The following is a 17,926-nucleotide window of genomic DNA, read 5'->3' on the forward strand; positions in this document are numbered from 1 at the left end:
ACAAAAAACCATAATGTCTTTACTCACTGTATAACTGTCACCCTTTGGACAAGGCCTCCATGGTTGGTCTGTCAAACTGAAACACTAAAAATCATCCCCCAGTGATACTGTGGACACGCACTGCAGGCATCCTGCAGAACATTCAGGTCCCTAATGCCAAGGCAAAAAAATGCATGAGAAGTTTAACTCTTGGGCATCCAATCCAGGGTTAGATAGCACAGAGTAACTGAGAGGGAGTAATTAATAAGAATAAGATACCTTTGATCCACAGAGCAGGGAATGCAGCAGAAAATAAGACAATGGATGATGAAATAGTGCAAGACTTGATGAAGCATTTGCCTCACTGGTACCACTCTGTGGGCAAACAAGGCCTAGCTATGAAGTTTGTCACCATATGCCAGTGTGGCAAATTAAGGTTAAGCAAATTAATTCCATTCCCTGTGTTTTCAGTACTTAATCCTCCAACATCCAGTGAAAGCTCTTTTTGTGCCATAAACAAATATTTCTGTGAAACTTTTCCCTCTAACTTCTTCACATTTTCCATCCATCACTGGCCAGCAGATTCCTTAAATGACACAGATCTGTCACGTTGCTTAATGTACATCTGAGAGGAGTCTGGGCATTATGGTGATGAATGTAATGTACCAATTGTGCTGTACAGAGCAGATCTGTTTGGGCAGTATATCAGAGCAAGCATTCAGATGCACACAGGATACTTTCCCTAAGAAAAAAAAAATGCTACCTAGCCTCCAAAGGAATAATCAGAAGTCTTCAGCATGAATTTACCTTTTAGCCAGTAAAGGATAATTTTCCCTTCAAGAATATCCTTTAATATTCAATTTCTTTGTAAAAACTCTGGGTTTTTCTTTTTTTTTTGTAGGTCATGTATTAAATGATGAAATATAGAGAAAAGGGTCATCACTCCTACTATACCTTGTGACGTGCTTTTCAGAACACTGAGCAGAATTTGATTTCTGTCAAGTATTCTCTGCTGCTAGGTGTGACATGTACAGGACCAAACCTGTTTTGTAGTAACATCAGTTAGACAAGGGATGTTACAAAGAATGTCCCCTGAGTGCATGTAGCTGAGTGTTGAATCTGACTAATGGTTTTGTTCAACAAGTGAAAAGGAGTATTTTGTGTTTCTAAGATCCCTTGAAGGCAGAGGCAGGAAGCAAGTGGGGGTGGAAATTCAGCACAGCAACCTGTGACAAATGTAAGAATCCAGACTTGATGACATTATAAATAAAACAACTAAAGGATGGTTATACACAATCTTGAAAAGTGATAAGGGCCAGACAGGTAGGAGGGAATTCCATGGGGTTTTAAAGTGCATTTGGACAGCTTGAATGCCTGAGCATCTGATTCAGAGAGATTAGAAAAGGTAAATCACACTTCCTTTTTCATTTGTCTCTGTCAGTAATGATAGTGTTAGGAAAACAAATGTAACTAACCTAAAATAAAGGAAAAGATGTGACATGGTACCACATATTGCTCCAGCATTTCAGGACAGAAATTGCTTTATGTTTTTCTCTAGTTCAGTGTACTCAGCCAAATAAACCTCAGATAGGAGATTGCTTGGTGTTACAAAAAGGATAAAAGATAATTAATATTCTTCACCCATGAAGTGCATAGGGTGTTCAGAGTCAGCTGGGAAGAAACCAAGAACTTCTTTAGTGTTATTATTAGCCAGGAATAAATGTGCCTTTTTCTTTGTATTATTGCACTGGATGGTAGTGGGAATTTTTCTTGAATATTATGTGCTCAAATTATCACACAGACTACTGAATTTCTCACCTACCCTCTCCTTCTTTGTTAATAAGTGCTACAAGGTTGGAAGGAATTTTAACTCAGTGGGTATTAATTCCTCTGGGCTACATAACTATGAAATGCATCAAGACATTCTATTTTCCAACTATGAATACATTTATTTTTAAACAAAGCTAAACTAAAGAACTAAAAGGCAAAATGTCTTAATTGCTGCCATAATAATACCAAAGTGACATGTTTTATGGAATTAGTTGAGTTCTATTTCTATGGAAACAAAGTTATTAATTTGCTGGCTCTTCACTGATTTATAAAACCCTTTGAGAATTTCCAGTTATTCCAGATAAAGTCAGACCATTAATCAAACATTAGACAGCTTTGGATATATATTTTTCACTTAGACATTGACATGAAATGAACAGTCTCACAATATCATGTATTGTATTATGCAACTGAAAACATAACCTGATGCTGAGCAATGGTGTGGATATATTTTTTTTACTAGGACACCAATTTAGTGCAAGTTTTAGTGTGCATTTCTATAATTTTCCAGAAGTAAAGCAGAGTAATTTTCATACCTGTGAGTAACTCATGCAGTTTCCTTGAGATCCCCCTTGGACAAATTTATTTGCAAGCCACTGTATATACATAGTGTTTCTTTTTCATGAAGAAACACTAAGAATTTAGGAAAAATATAGGGAAATGTAGGCTACTAAAGCCAAACAACATTCAAGAAAACCTCCTTTTAAAAAAAAACAACCCATATCCTTATTCCCTGCTCTTGCACTGACCTCTAGAGAATTCAGCCTTCCTAGCAGAATCCCAGATACTTGGATTGATCAGGAACCAAGGAATGAACAAACTCATCAGTTGGTGCCCAGCTGTCACCAAAATAATTCTGGCTGGACCATTTCATTCTATAGGTGTTTTGTTTGGGCTTGGAACTCCACATATCTCCTCCCTACAGGTAGCATTTAGGAAGGGCTTGAGCCAGAATAAGCTTTCTATTCCCCAGCATTTCCTCCCAGTGCCACACACCAGCAGGAATTTAAATTTCCAGCACACTCCTGCTCAGGGATGTGGTGGAGGGAAGGGGGGATGCTGCAGACTCCTTTGGGTTCAGGCTGCTCTCCCTGCTGAATGAATCTTCTCTAAGAGATGTCAGTTCCTAATTCAGTTGTTATTGTGAACTGGTAACATGAAATACACTTCTGGGGATCAGCAAAGACTGCTAATGTGAGGAAAACCAAGAATCAAGCCAGGATTTTCAGCCTGGAGCAGGTGCAGCTCAGATGCCAGGATCAGTGTTTTCCTTTTTGGTAAAATCTGGATTACTATGTGGATCTTTGCCACTCATGGTTGTGGCTGTCAAGCAGGGGAAAACACTCACTCATAATTGTAGGATTAGCAGCTAATAACCCCCAAAATCAGTTTCTGGAGAGAGAAACCTGCACCAGCTGCATGATGTATCCTGGTGTCACACAAGAGTGTGAACTGAGTTGTGCTTCCTGGGAAAGGGGAGGGAAAGCAGGAATGGAGTGGTTGGGCTGGCAGGTGCCAGAATGCAACCTGCCAAGAAACTCAGAGGCTTTTAAAGTCAGCAGAATATTATTGCTCTCCCTTCATCTCTTGTGTAACAAAGCTCACCTTAGAAATAGCTGAATCTTAGAAATGAGTCCTGTGCAAGTTCAGCCAGATCAGGAATGCCCCAACACTGCCAGCACAGCAAACCCTTCCCATTACTTTTCTGGCAGTATCAGCTTCTGCACAGATTTTCTTTCTGAATTGCTACTCATTGCAGTCAACTTATTGTGTGTTAAATTTTGTCCTTTCTTCTGCTGGTCCTTTTTTTCCTTTCCTTTTGTTCCTGTGCTAAGATAAAGTTAGTAAAAATATTTATGCTGGTTCATAATATAGTTTTACATATTTTTTTTTTAATGGAATATTGATACAACCAGGGGAGCTCTACATTATTATCTTTCCTTAAAGGAATCTCATGGAATTAAGACCCAGGTCTTAAGTAACTTTGATGTATTTTGGTTTCACAGTTATTCAGGAATAAGAATATTGCAGGATAATTTTTATCTTTCTGTTCAATCCTTTACTGTAGTAACTTGTTCTTCATAGCAGAATCTTCACATTCCTCTTTAAGGGTTGAGTATCCCACTTTATCCAAGACAGGGACTTGGCCTCTTCTTCTTCACTGCTTGGAACCTTTCACTTTATCTTTTCTGACCTTGACTCAACAGGTTAAGCAGAGATTTCCTCCAGGGCTTCCCTTCTACAACTTAAATAGTTGTTAAGTTGTAATAACAAGGTTATATATTGTAATATCAAGGTAATATCACAATATCAAGGTTGAGGTTTGTGACTCTGGAATTTATTTTCTGACAAAATGTCCATCTTGTTAATATTTTTGCTTTTTGTGTATTCATTTATTTTAAAGAAATAACCTACAGTTCTTATATATTTGGCACATTTTTCCCTAGTAAGCTGCAGTCTTTAAAAAACACTGACAGAGGTGTTGTCTTCCACCTTGAGGATCAAGGATCATAATTTAATCCTTCACTAGAAGTAATTATTTTCTTTGCTAGCAAGCATGACAAAAATGCTGGTCATTTTTTCCAGTGTAAGTTCCTCCACATAAATGAAGAGAGCATTTCAGCTTTAATTCAGGTGAAATTTGTAGTTTCAGCACCTTTCTGAGCATTTCTTTAGCACTGAAGTGTAGTAAGGGATAAGACAAAGTCATGTTCTTAATAATTCTAAATGCCTTGAGGAGAGCCAGAAGCTGTGTATGTTCATGTGTATCTTCAGATTCAGAGAATATTCTTTAAATTTTTGTTCTTTGTGAACATTCTTCACCTCCCAATGAACATCTGTAATTAATGGGAAAAGTTGTGCAGCTTTAGTACCAAAGGAAATCCCTCTTTTGAATCTGCAGGAATCAGTTAAAAAAAATGTCCTCCTTGGTATTGGTTGGGCTGGGATAGTTCTAGGCTTTATTTTTAGTTATTTTCAGGGTGCCAAAGAGTTATTCATCATGTCTGGAATAACCTAGGCTCAATGGCTTCTAGATTTACACTGGGCTGTAATTCTTTGAGATGTTTTGAGGAGAAAAAAAGGAACCAAGAGGGAAACAAAAGAGGGAAGGGAGGGTGAAAGAAACAGATGAAGGAGTGCACAGGGTGGTGCAGTAACCTCTGCTTTGAGAGGCATCAATATTGCAAAGGCCTCAGATTGGCACAGGGCAGAAACTGTGCTAAAATGATTATTCAGCATATTCACCAATTGGTTCCACTTTCCATTTGGAAATTAATTTGCAGAAGCATTAATTCCCTTTCTTCCTTAGGAGATGAGTCCCAACACTAATATATGTTACTGGGGGCCAGGACTGGCTCTTGGGGATGTGTTGGCACCACAGAGGCTCAGGTTGCCAACCTGCCCTGGAGCTGAGCCTCGTGGTCCCCCTGCCCTGCATTTTTGGGAGTGCTTCCAGGGCAGGGTGTTTTCTTTGTGCCTTTAATATCATCCAGGGCAAACCTGAGGCTTTCTGGCAACTGGCAGAAGTAATCCCTTGCTGGAACCAGCCAGCTCCTGAATCCAGGGTCCGACAAGAATTATATTGATCCAGATAGAGTAATGCTTGGCAGCAGGGAGCCACTTCTCACCTTTTTGCCCATCCCTTAGAAAAAAAGCAAAAAAAACCCCCTGACACTGAATCTGTGGCAATGTGCTATTTCATGGCTGTGTTCCTTAGTGACATTTTAGCAGTGATTCTGCTAAAAAAAACTCCTGTAACTTTTCAAGAGCTCTCAGGACCCTGGTGTGAAAGAGAAAGCAGCAAATGGATTTGCAGTGGGATTTGCTGCTCGTGCTGGAAGCACAGTTGCAAGGCACTGGCATATGCAGAGACTTTGTTAGAGTTTTTCTGCCCAAACCTTCTTTGTGTCATTTGTAAAAGAACCTCCAGCTCAGCTCAGTGTGATTGGTTTGTGAGACCCAAGTGATATAATGGGAAAACTTCTACTGGTTTGCATGTGGCAACAATTATTCTAACAGCAACAACCTGATTATACTGGTGTGTTCATCCCAGATATGGTGTATTATTCCCAGCTTTAGGAATAATTCAGATAGTTATAGCCTCTGGGTTCATTTAACCATAGCCCTAATCACTTCTGATTAAAAAATACATAAATGAGTTTGTAGATTTTTTTTTTAAACCTAAGCTTCTAGGGTTTTGGGGTTTTTTTTGCCCTGAAGGAAAAAAAAAAAAACCAAACTGAAAATTAGGTGCTGGTATAGAGACATGTTAGAAAAATTGTTCAATAATAACAAAAAATTGTTTTTCTTTTCATAATACTATATTTACTGCCTCATTATTACAATTTAATTATTTTCATTTGATTAATTGCTGTAGGTTTTGCATGGGTTTTTTTTAATTATTATTCTATTTGCAGTGACTGTCTTATTACTTTCTTCAAGTTTACCAAAGATTTTACTCCTATTTGTGTGGAGAAACAATAAGTAATTAGTCAACCGTTTTCTCATCTGATATTTCTTAGTGGCAGGGGACTAGGAACTAAATTACTTCTAATTTTTCATTCTGTTTTCATCAGATCACTGTAGACAGAGAATTGCAGTTAAAGCCAACCTGTTAAATCACTGATGTGAAAAGCAAAATAAAGCTGCAAGGATGAATCTTTTTGCTCAGATGGTGAGGGGGGGGGAGCAGAATTTATCAAGTGCCCTCCAGTTGGAAACAAATGGTGCCTGGAATGTGGCTGCAGCCCTGTCAGCTCCTCCCTTGGGGCACAGGAACCACATTTAGTGCTAAAAATCTGTGAGATGAAAGCCCCAGCCTGAAAAATGCTTGGTCACAGGGAGTTCATCACCTTCATCTGCTGGAGTATTGTGTCCAGTTCTGGGCCCCTCAGTTCAAGAAGGACAGGGAAGTGCTTGAAAGAGTCCAGCGCAGAGCTACTAAGATGATTAAGGGAGTGGAACATCTCCCTTATGAGGAAAGGCTGAGGGAGCTGGGTCTCTTTAGTCTGGAGAAAAGGAGACTGAGGGGTGACCTCATCAATGTTTTCAAATATGTAAGGGGTGAGTGTCAGGGAGATGGAGTTAGGCTCTTCTCAGTGGTGACCAGTGATAGGACAAGGGGTAATGGGTGTAAATTGGAGCACAGGAGGTTCAAGTTGAATATTCAAAAAAATGTTTTTCCTGTAAGGGTGACAGAGCCCTGGAACAGGCTGCCCAGGGGGGTCGTGGAGTCTCCTTCACTGGAGACATTCAAAACCCGCCTGGACACGTTCCTATGCGAAGTGCTCTAGGTGGCCCTGCTCTGGCAGGGGGGGTTGGACTAGATGATCTTTCGAGGTCCCTTCCAACCCCAAGGATTCTATGATTCTGTGATTCTATGATTCTATGAACTCTGCTTTTTTTTTTTTTTTTTTTCTCTTTAATTTGCCTCTGATGCAGTGAGGAGCAGGAGAAGCACTGGGTAGATATTGATCTCCCACCGGCAGGATGAGCAGCTGAAGCTCCCTCATTTGACCTTTTATGCTCTGCCATATGCTCCAATTTGCCTGTATTGCCAATGCTTCATTTTTATTTGAATGAAGCAAAAATATCCCTATGAGAGGTATAGAACTTGTTGCTAGGCCTGCACTTGGCTCTCAGTCAAGCCAAGAGAAAATTCCCCAAGCAGACCCATCACAGCATTATCATTTTTCCCACCAATATAAACCAATATTTATCCTGCAGCCCCATTAGCTGCAAACAACAAGAAAATATTGAAGTAAACAAGGTCCTTGGTTTTTCAGTTTGTTCTGTTTTCAAGGAAAGTAATTCCTGCCAAGATCTGTTACTTATAGGAAACATGTTTTGGGGTGAGAGGCATTTAATATTTATTCTTTCTAGCAGATTTTTTTTCCCCTTAATTAAAGTTTTAAATTGGAATTTTACTTCTGTGAACTGAAAATAGAATATACCAGTGTTTCTAAGTGTAAGGGCATATAGGTATAGACCAAGTAGTGTCTAGAGTTTCCATTTAATTATTTTGTCTGCCTTTTTATATATATATTGTATCAAAAAAGTTCAATTTCAAACATAGAAATAAAAGTAAAGATAATAATTTAAATAAACAATTAATAGCTGAAATATTTCTGAAAAAAAAATATTTCTGGCTTATATTTCCAGCAGATTTTTGTATGAATTATTGACAACTTATAAGACAACTGCCAGGCAGGAAAGGGCTGTAGTAGAGACAAGTGGTCCTCCAAAGGATTGGGCAGACTCTCTTTCTTGCTGTAAATATCAATATATTACTCATAAAATACAAGGCCCAAATGAAAGCTTGTTCTAGAGAATTTTCTGTGCTTATCCAGCAGAGATTTAGTAGAAATTGCTGAGCTGCTTCAGCTGTGTGCTCAGCCCTGTTGTAGCACAGCGTTCCTGCTCTGGCTCTCTGTAGAATACATGTTTCTTTAGGACAAAAAGATCATTTTCTTGAGGCTGAATCAATGGAAAACTAATATTAACAACTAATATCTGACCCAAACATGCTGGTGTATAAAACTTAAGCCTTGAAAAGCAGCATTTATCAGTCTTGTGCAGCAGCACTGAGTTTAGCAGTGTGTGTAATCCTGTCCACTGCCCATCCTGATGAATGTGCCTGCACTTGAGGGGGTTATTACATTATTTCATGTGCCAGAGAAGTACAGACAGGGTTAGAATAAAGTGTGAGAAAGCTTGTGTTTGTCCATAAACTGCTGGACAGTTGAGAGACACCTCAGGATCACCCAGGAAAAAAAAAAAAAGCTGCAGTGAGTTACCAGCACGATTGTCCTGCAGGGCTGAGCCATGCAACACTGAATTCATCCTGGAACATGTCCAGTTCATCAAAGAGAAACATGAATTTTCAGTATCCAGAAACGCACAGAGTGGCTTCTGCCACAACACTGATGAGGATTTTAATTTATTTTTTAAATTGTACTTCAAGTTGGCATTTCCAGCCTGTGAAAATACAGGCTGCAAGCCCAGAGATCTGCTCCATGAAGCTGAAAAATGACTGCTGCACAGAGTCTTTATCTTCAGGAAGCTTAAAAGTGCAGCTGGACTAATACCTTTCTCAAGAGTGTCACCAGAAAATGTGATTTATTTCAGATTTAGGTTTTGTTAATGATATATTTATTCTGATGAATAAGTCTATTTCTGTTAAATTTGCTTTGTATATTTAATATATATATATTTTTTATTTTTTTTTTAAAGAATCTAGCCAAAGGAATTAGAGCATGTCCAAATCTCTGCAGGAGAGCACTGCAGGAGATCTTTAACAGCATACTGCACATTTTAGCATACAGCCACACTTTTAGTAACAGCATTTCAATCCAAATTCAAAAACTATGCATTTTCTATTGCCATAGATTTAATGGGAAAAGTTGACTAACTGTGCTTAGTTTGCCATCTGTAGAGCATAAGTCAAATCTAGGGAATGGAAAGTACAAACAGATGATATTGTGGATTTTCTTTTTTTTCCCTTCTGGCTTTTTAATAGCCTCTTTTGAAGATAGTTGGGAGTTTCTGAACTCTGTTAATACAGCATGTTACAAAGGATATGTGTGTCTGTCAAGGTTTTGGCCAGATGCCAGTAGGTTTAAAGGTCAAAATCACTTTTACAAAGTGTCAGTGATCATTCTGTGGAATCCCCAAGTTAGACATAGAGAAGACAGTACCTGAAAGCACTGAGGATCAGTAATCAATGTGTACATTCAGACAACTGACCAGAAAAGAAGCTGTTGCCTTTATCATTTCTCCTATAACTTGTACAACCTGGCCTGGAGCTGTTGAGATCAGGACATTCTTTGTCTCAGCATTCTGTAATGAAACACTTCTGATCCTCTTTCCCCTGCAAAATGAGATTCTCTTGCTGCTTTTTAGGTCTTACCTCCAATGAAAATGGTTTTTTAGGTTGTGTTGGCAGCATGCTGGGGAGATGTCTGAACCAGCTTTTGATTAGCTGGTACTAGTAGCAGGTATTGGGAGCTCCCAGCTGAATGCTGGGTGGTTTTATCTGTTGACTCCTAAGCTAGAACATGGGAAGTTTCACCTCAACATGAGGAGAAACTTCTTTAATGTGAGGATGTGGGAGCCCTGGCCCAGGCTGCTCAGAGTGGTTGTGGAGTCTCCTCTGGAGATTTTCAAACCCCACCTGGATGTGTTCCTGTGTGTCCTGCCTGGGGGATGGATCAGATGATCCCCAGAGGCCCCTTCCAACCCCTAACATTCTCTGATTCTATTACATTCTATGATAAAATGCTCCAACTAAGGAACCAATTCAGCTGCTAACTTCATGGAGCTCAGTGCCTTTCATACACCTGATGAGAGTGCTCTATATTGGATAACAAACCTGTTGCTATTATTCCACAGAGATTTTCATTAGCTTTGTTAAATGCTTAATGTCACCAGCTCCCCAAAACTTCCAGACTTTTTCTGGATCCTCAAATATCCCAGGTACAACTGAACTGCCCTGCAGCCAAGTCCTGGGTGTACAAACCCCAGCCCTGTGGCAAAGAGCACATGGAACAGTCAGTGTGTCTATAAAAAGAGTGAAATTATCTGATGTGTTCCCTTGGGAAGCAAAAGGTCCCCAGGCTCAGGGTGCTGAGGGGCAGGAGGAACAGGGCAGTCAGCAGGTGCCAGGGCAGTGGTTTTTATCTGCTTCCCAAGAGCAATGGAGTTTGTGTACAGATGAAACGCAGCAGCCATCAGTTCCTGCCCAGCTCTCCTGCCACACAGCACTCACCCCCAGACAGGCTTTTCTTGTTTCAGGCAGTGTTGTTTGCATTGCTAATGAATTCTGAAAAAAAAATCTTAGCTTTGAATTATTACTCAGTTATGCCTGCAAACCAGAACACCCTGAGCAACAGCAGAGTTATGAAATTGTCATTGTCTTGGGCCTCAAAATAGGAATTGTTATAGTTCTGACAACACTGACTTTGTTCACTTATTTTAAAGGAGTTTTAAAAGAAGGCACAAAACTGTCAGAGCAGACCAGTGCCCACTGAGCTGGAGATGAGTGACTGGAACCAGATGATCTTTAGGTTCCTTCCAACCCAAATTATTCTGTGATTCTGTGACTGGCATTCTGTGGGAGTCCAGACCATTGAAAGAGATGTGACACAGCTTAATGTAACCCAGGCATTTCCAAATTGAACAGCAAGCTCCCCCACTTTGAGCCCACCTTACACAGAAGGGTATGAAAGCATCTTCTCATGGGGAGCAGTAGAAGTTGTGCTCTTCAAGAGGCAGGAAGAAAGAAAAATGCATTTGTGTATCCAAATGGAAAAGCATATGAGGAAGTAATACTGAGAAGAGGCATGAAAAGCCCTTTTGAATCACTGATTTTCAGCAGAACTGCTTACTTGTAGCATGCTTTAAATTAATGTGATATGATAAATGTAATACTGGTTATCCCTCCACTACATTGCTAGAATTTTTTGTTAATATGGTGAATTCAGCTATCCCTAAGAAATTGCTAGGATATTCTGTGTCCCACTGAACAGAAGGACCAAAGATAAGGTGTTACTGACCTGTACAACACAGTGTTTAGGCAACAAGGGCTAAAATGGGAAGTAAACCTGTATATTCACTTGCACCTTGAAAATATTACATGTTATTCATCATTTTTTTTCACTATCTGAAGAAGAGGGCAAACCCCCAGCTGCTACAAAAATGTTATTTCAATGGCTTTACTGCCACAAACATTTAAAAATAAAAAAGCAAGAGCCTGGAAGTTACATTAAAGTACCTTTACAAAATCATAGTTAACATAGTTAGATGGCATTAGAGGTAATATATATCAGAAAATTAATATTATTGTTTTCATTCAGCATGGCTCAGCAACTGCAGACATACATGAAATGAAAGTTGCTCTCCCAAAGCTTGTAACCCAGAGCAGGATTGGAGCAGGAACACCTTTGTTATCATCTGGTCAAGTAGCAGAGAAATTGCAGTGTGTCAACATTAATGAATTGGGAGCATATTTCAGCTGGAGAATTGCTGCATTGCAATAACTTTTCCTTTCCAGCCTTTCTGGTGCCATATGTTGCCATAATTAGTGCAGGCAAAAGGTAATGATAGCACAGAGGAAAAGATGGAGCATGATGGGAAGCAGGTGGAGCTCTAAAGCTCTGCATTATGTCATCCCTACATAAAGCATCTGAAGCACAATGCATTTTTAATCCAGGTTTTTAATGTTACACTTCTATTTTGGGAGGTGTTTTTGTTTTTCTCTTAAAACCACCATGACTTACATAGAAATATGTATTCAGGCTGTAACTGCTACACTGATCTCTTCCAAATATCTGTGAATCCTTTCCCAGAGTTAGTAATTTTTTAGTTTTCAGGTGGACTTGGTAAAATGAAATTCATCTTGGCTTGCTTTAAAGATTACAGAATACCTGCATTTAGAGACTTTTTTCATTCAGAAACTAAAGGGAGCTGTACAGACTTTGACACAGACAAAGTTGCCTTCTCCACTGATCAATTTACTTGAATAGATCATGAAGAGCTCATAGAAAATATTCTCTTATATTGAAATAGTCCCAGCAGGAGCAAGACAGGTATGATAACTTCAGTGTGTCACCTAATTGCAGATGAACTGCTCTGGACTCAGAAACATGGATAATGTGAATGCTTCTTGTTCAAAAAACCACAAATGTGTAGCTACAATTCTTAGCTGAAACATTAGATCTATACAACTGATTTTTTTTTTTTTTTTTTTACTTATGTCAGTGGGACCAGGATGCAGAAGGGAAGCAAATGAGGTTTGGAAATCTAATGTATAAATAAGCTTTGTTATGGTTCTGATACTGACTCCTGGCAAACAAATTGAAAAGGGTTACCATTAGTATTTTGACACTTTGAGTTTCATCCTTGACCAGTAAGTGTACACACACATACACATGTATGTATTACAGAGAACAAGAATTTTTACTCACCTGGGTTAAACTCTACTTTAAGCATAGTTAAAAAAAAAAAAAAGTAAATATTTTTCTTTAGAAATCTATATAAATTATTCTATTCTGTCTCTCATGGTACTTTTGATGTCCCTCATTGCTTTATGTTCTCAGTCCTCTTGAAACATTTATAGATTTTATCCTCTTAATAGTTTGCAAGGCAGAAACACATCCTCACCACTTTTAAGTGGAGTTGAGGGCACAACATGAATTAAAAGCCTCCCAAAATTCCCTTGGGATGGAGCTACGACCCAAAGTCCAATTCACCAAGCCCTACTTCAGCCAGATCAGCCTAGAATCTCTTGCCCAGTTCTGCCAAGCTCAAGTGCAGAATCAGCCAGGTATTTCCTGGGGCCATTTCCATTGCCACTTCTTTTCTGCTGCATCCTTCTGGCCCTGCAGTTTCTGTACAACACCCCTTGAGCAGTGCAAGGCTGCAAAGTGCCCTTTGGTGACCCCTCCACACTGCCCAGCTGCCAAATTCAGCACAGATTTGGCCCTGCTGCATTTTTCCTGACTTCTCTTTCTGTTCAAGCTTCAGAGCCCAGACCCCTCCACTCCCCATGGGCAAAGCCTGGCAGCCAGCAAGCTCTGCAGGTCCTTGCCAAGAGTGGCATCTGACTCAGTGCCTGCCTGGCCTCCTGTGACATCCTGGGCTTCTGCATTTTTGGCTGAGAAATTCTGTCTGTGGCCAGTGTAAGGTTGGGGCTCTGGTTGGATTTCTGTGTCCGTGTTCTCATCACTTCTGTGCAAGGAACTTGTATGCTGATCAAGCTGACAGCACCAGCACCTCTGCCTGCTGGCAAGCCCAGGAGGGGTTCTCTGAATAAATTTCCTGTTTTACAGGAAGGGAAAGATGCCATTTATAAATTTAAAAATATTTCCATGGATTTGCTATTTTATTTCAGTTGTACATCAAAGAGCCCAAGTGAATATTTCAATTTGTGTTCTCTTGTTCTGCATCTATACCCACTCTGCATCTGTTTCTAGGTCTATATTTAAGGTGTAGACTTAAACTTTGCAGCAGACAATTTCCAGTTTAAGGGGAATTAGATTTTTTTATTCCTTTCTTTGCCATACTTGGCTGATAGATGCAAGGACAGGAACCTAGAGCAAGGAGGTCACAATCAAAATATCAAAATATCATACCCATCTGCCCATGCCTGGTGTCATATAAACCCTTGGGAACTGGAAGCTATTGGCATGCTTTAAAAATATATATAAAAATATATATATATATATTTATATATATATATAAATAAGGCCACAACAATGAAGTAAACACCAAAAAGAAGCACTAAATTTCACAACTGAAATGTAGAGGAAGTCCAAAACAAAGAGTAAGGGGCACACCAGAGAACTTAGTCCTGGATACAGCCCTACAGACACAGCAACTGCTTCTGATTTTCAGGCTGAGGAGGCACACCCAGGCTCACGTTTTAACCAGCTAAAAAAACATAGTCTGATTTTCAAAACTGCTGTGCAATCAGCAAATCCCACTGAAGTCAAATTTGGGAAGTGAAGCTTTGTATTCTATACTTCTGGGTTTTATAGTGCTTTTCTTAATGAGCCTATTCTAAACCTTTTGCTTTCAGAGCCTTAACAAAAAATAAAATGAGCAGAGAACAATCATCTTAACTGTACTGCAATATACTCTTGCAATAAGTAAAAAATGTGGTGGGAATGACAAAGTACTACTTTTACAATATCCTGTGCCAAATCACAGGTTATACAATTCAGTTTTTTATTTGCACAGCCAACAGTGCTTTGCAGAGCAATCAGGGAAGATAATACAATCCATTTTAAATTCTCATTACTTCAGAAGTGTCGAATCTTTGTAAATTGTTTTGGGGTTAATTGAGAATTTGCAGTTTTACAATAGACTAGGAATTGTTTAGGCTGCCCTCGTTCATATTTTTGTGCATACCTTTGTTGCAAAGTTGTAAAAACAACACTAAAAAAATCACCAAGAAGTGAAATGAAATAATGATCTGCGTTGTTCCTGTTTTAGTATCTCAGTTGTATGGGAGATAAAGCTCAGGTATTGATTGATGTTCAAATGGTTATTAAGTCAAAGGACATGTTGGGTTGATGGAATGTCTCACGGAGCACTAGCAGTTGTCTTTTGATTTTCTTTTTCTCCATATTTCCCAAGGGATAATTTCTGCTGCTGGGGAAACCAGTGATGAAACTCTGAGTGACTTTTGTGGAAGCATCTATAAGCCAAGTGTTTTCAGTATTTGCCTTTTTTCCTCCAAAATTTTAAAAGGTTCTATTTTCAGAATTTGTTGCTATTATAACAAAATGACAGCTACTAAAAATGTGGGATTTTTCATGTATGTATTGAATTTTTGATTCTGAAACGGGGTGCCTGAGCAGCTGTGTGTTCCTACGTACCATGGAGAAGTCACTCTGGTTCAGCAGCCCTGAGGAATTTTCCATGCAATATTATCCTGGAGCAAAGTCTTGGTACAGAGCAGCAGTCCTGGGGGCAGCATTGTCTGTCACCACCTCAGAAAATTGCCATGGTCACTGGCTGTAGGATAATGACACTTCCCCTGGAGGTACAACAAAGAAATTTTGAGGCTACTGATGGCTTTTTTGGTTATTTTTTGGTTATTTCTCTGATGAATAAGAGAAGGCTTTCTGCTAGAAGCAGTTTTCTTTTTTCAAAGATAAAGCTCAGCATTTTTCTTTAGATTATCATCCTTTTGAAACAAGAGTTATCAATCTTTGAAGTATAAGGTCGACCTACAGAATAGTTTATTTAAAGGGACCTGTTGGCCACATGGCAAATTTGTAGAGATTCTGAAGCCTTGTGCTTTCTAAGGCATAAATTCAAGTCTTGCTCTGCTTGCAGCTAGTCCAGTTATCATGGATACCTGGTCTCTTTTGGGAAAATGTCTTTGGTTCTGTCCTGGATTTCTCAGGCATGAGAACTGGTGTGTGCACTGCCCCATTTGGGCATGAGGAAAGCAATTTGGCCTGGAAATTTACCCTTTTTAACAGTTAAGTCTTCTTCCTGCTGAATATTATGATGTCTATACCCCAAATTTATTATTCCCTGGCAAAACCCCATCTTTGATTAACACCTTCTCATGGAATTGTTTGAAATAGTGAAGTTCCTAAGCTGAGGGACAGCAGAGTTCCACTTCTCAGTTCAGTCAAGTCTTTTAATGATGGAATTTAAACTTAAACCATGCCCCAAGTAATTTCCTTTTGTTTTTTCTTTTACCTTCAGCCTATGATCAGGTCCACTGCTCAAACACAGCAAAATTTGCTGCCTGAATTCTGCTAAAGGCCATCTTGGACATCTGACAGCTCTGAAATGAGCATTCAGTGAGACTATCTCTGTTGGCCTGGAATTTATTCTTTCTTATCTAGCAACTGCCCTTTAATTTATTTTTGCTTTTTTTACCCCCTAACAATTTTTTATTTTTCATTACTCCTTCTAAAAATAGTTGCCCTGATTATTTCTGGCATCATTACCACATGAGACTCCTTTCAGATGAATGCCACTATAAGGCACTGGTTAGGCACACACTCATTAAACAATAACAGGTTTCATGTCAATTATTTATAATTTAAAATGTCTGTAGAAGATTGTATGGCTGTTTATGGTCTATAACAATTCACTACTAAAAAAAATATGAACAGGTTATTATACTAAGTATTGATTATATGATTGCACTGGTGGTTTAAAATATTAACACATTTCATTGGAGTGGGAAATTGGTACCAGGGAATTCAGCTTTGTGTTGTTATATTACTTAATGTATTTTAGTAGAGAATTAGGGCCTAATCATGAACATTCTTATGTTTATTACTTCAGTCAAGTAGGGCAGTTCTTCAAGCATAAACTCTACAGTCTCTCTAAGCATTTCCATCAGGGTGAAAATATTTGTGCTGATTAATGCAAAGAAAGCACAACAGTGACTTCTCATATTGAGGGAGCTTGAGAGATCTTTTCAAACCTTTCTTTAGACAACATGTATGTGGTTGAATTATTCCAGGATTCTGAGCACGTATTTGAAACCGGGGGCAGGAAACTATGGATCACAGATTGCAGAACAAATGCATGTGAACCTGGGCTGCATATACCCAGCTCCTGCTAGAACTACTGAATTACCAGTTTAACTCTTTTTGCTACCATACCCTACAACTTAATACATTCCCAGCCTCACCCAGAATCACTATTTGTAAGAAAAAAATAAAAAGCTCCAAAAATAATAATAAAAAAAAAAACTCCTAGTCCAGCACAACTTTGAGTTTGGAAAAAGGAGGACTATGAGAGGATTCATGAAGTCCATAAATACCAGTGTTGATGCAGAGATCCATTGACAGTGTTCAGGTACTCTAGCAGAAGGAAACAGATCCTACATAATGTACACAGCTTTGGGATGTACGTGTCCAAAGAAATTGAGCTCAGACCTCTCTCTGTATCTCCATTTCTCAGGTAAGCCTAACAACACTGAACTATCTCAAAGGGACAAGGCTGAAATCAATACTTTCAGTATTAAGAGATCCAACCCATGAAAGCCAACGAGTACAACAAGTATCACTTGCAGTAATGTAATAGTTTTATGTCTAGGTATCTAATTTGTTAACAAACTCCATATTTTTATTTAGGTATTCTGTTTACAAGGATCCAGCAGGCTGGCTAGAAATCAACCCTACCAATGGTACCATTGGCACCACTGCTGTCCTGGATCGGGAATCTCCCTACGTCCAGAACAACGTGTACACTGCTCTCTTCCTGGCAATAGACAGTGGTGAGTAACTATTACTGATCAGATTCATTGGGGTATAAAACTTTTTTCCCTGCCTGAGATTGCTCTGAAAGGTGCTTGTGTAAAGCAAATGCTTCAGCACTTGGCAAGGAGGCCACCTAAAGGTATTAGAGGTCATTGTGACAAAGAGAATTTGGAGGAATTCACTTAAAATGTCAGACTTGGGACAGCTTTGATTTAAGGGTCTGACTCACATTTATTTTTACACTGAGATTTTAATGCTAGATGCATAGTTTATCAATGTTCTTGGAAAGAAATAAGTCATTTTTATCAGGCTTAATTTCTTCATAATATTTGAGCAGTCAGTAAGCCTAAGGCACCTAAATACCAATAACAACTCATCCC

At 39.1% G+C, this 17,926-nt stretch overlaps 1 protein-coding gene across 1 annotated transcript in view; it reads left to right on the forward strand.

Moving 5' to 3' along the window:
• CDH13 (cadherin 13) overlaps nucleotides 1–17,926 on the forward strand; it is a 407,424-nt gene that overhangs the window by 358,853 nt on the left and 30,645 nt on the right. The window contains exon 11 of the mRNA XM_030457618.1: nucleotides 17,421–17,563. Within this exon, the coding sequence (XP_030313478.1) occupies nucleotides 17,421–17,563 (143 nt within the window). The remainder of the gene's footprint in view (nucleotides 1–17,420; nucleotides 17,564–17,926) is intronic.

The sequence above is a fragment of the Calypte anna genome, chromosome 11, assembly GCF_003957555.1.
Source record: "Calypte anna isolate BGI_N300 chromosome 11, bCalAnn1_v1.p, whole genome shotgun sequence".
NCBI lineage: Eukaryota > Metazoa > Chordata > Aves > Apodiformes > Trochilidae > Calypte > Calypte anna.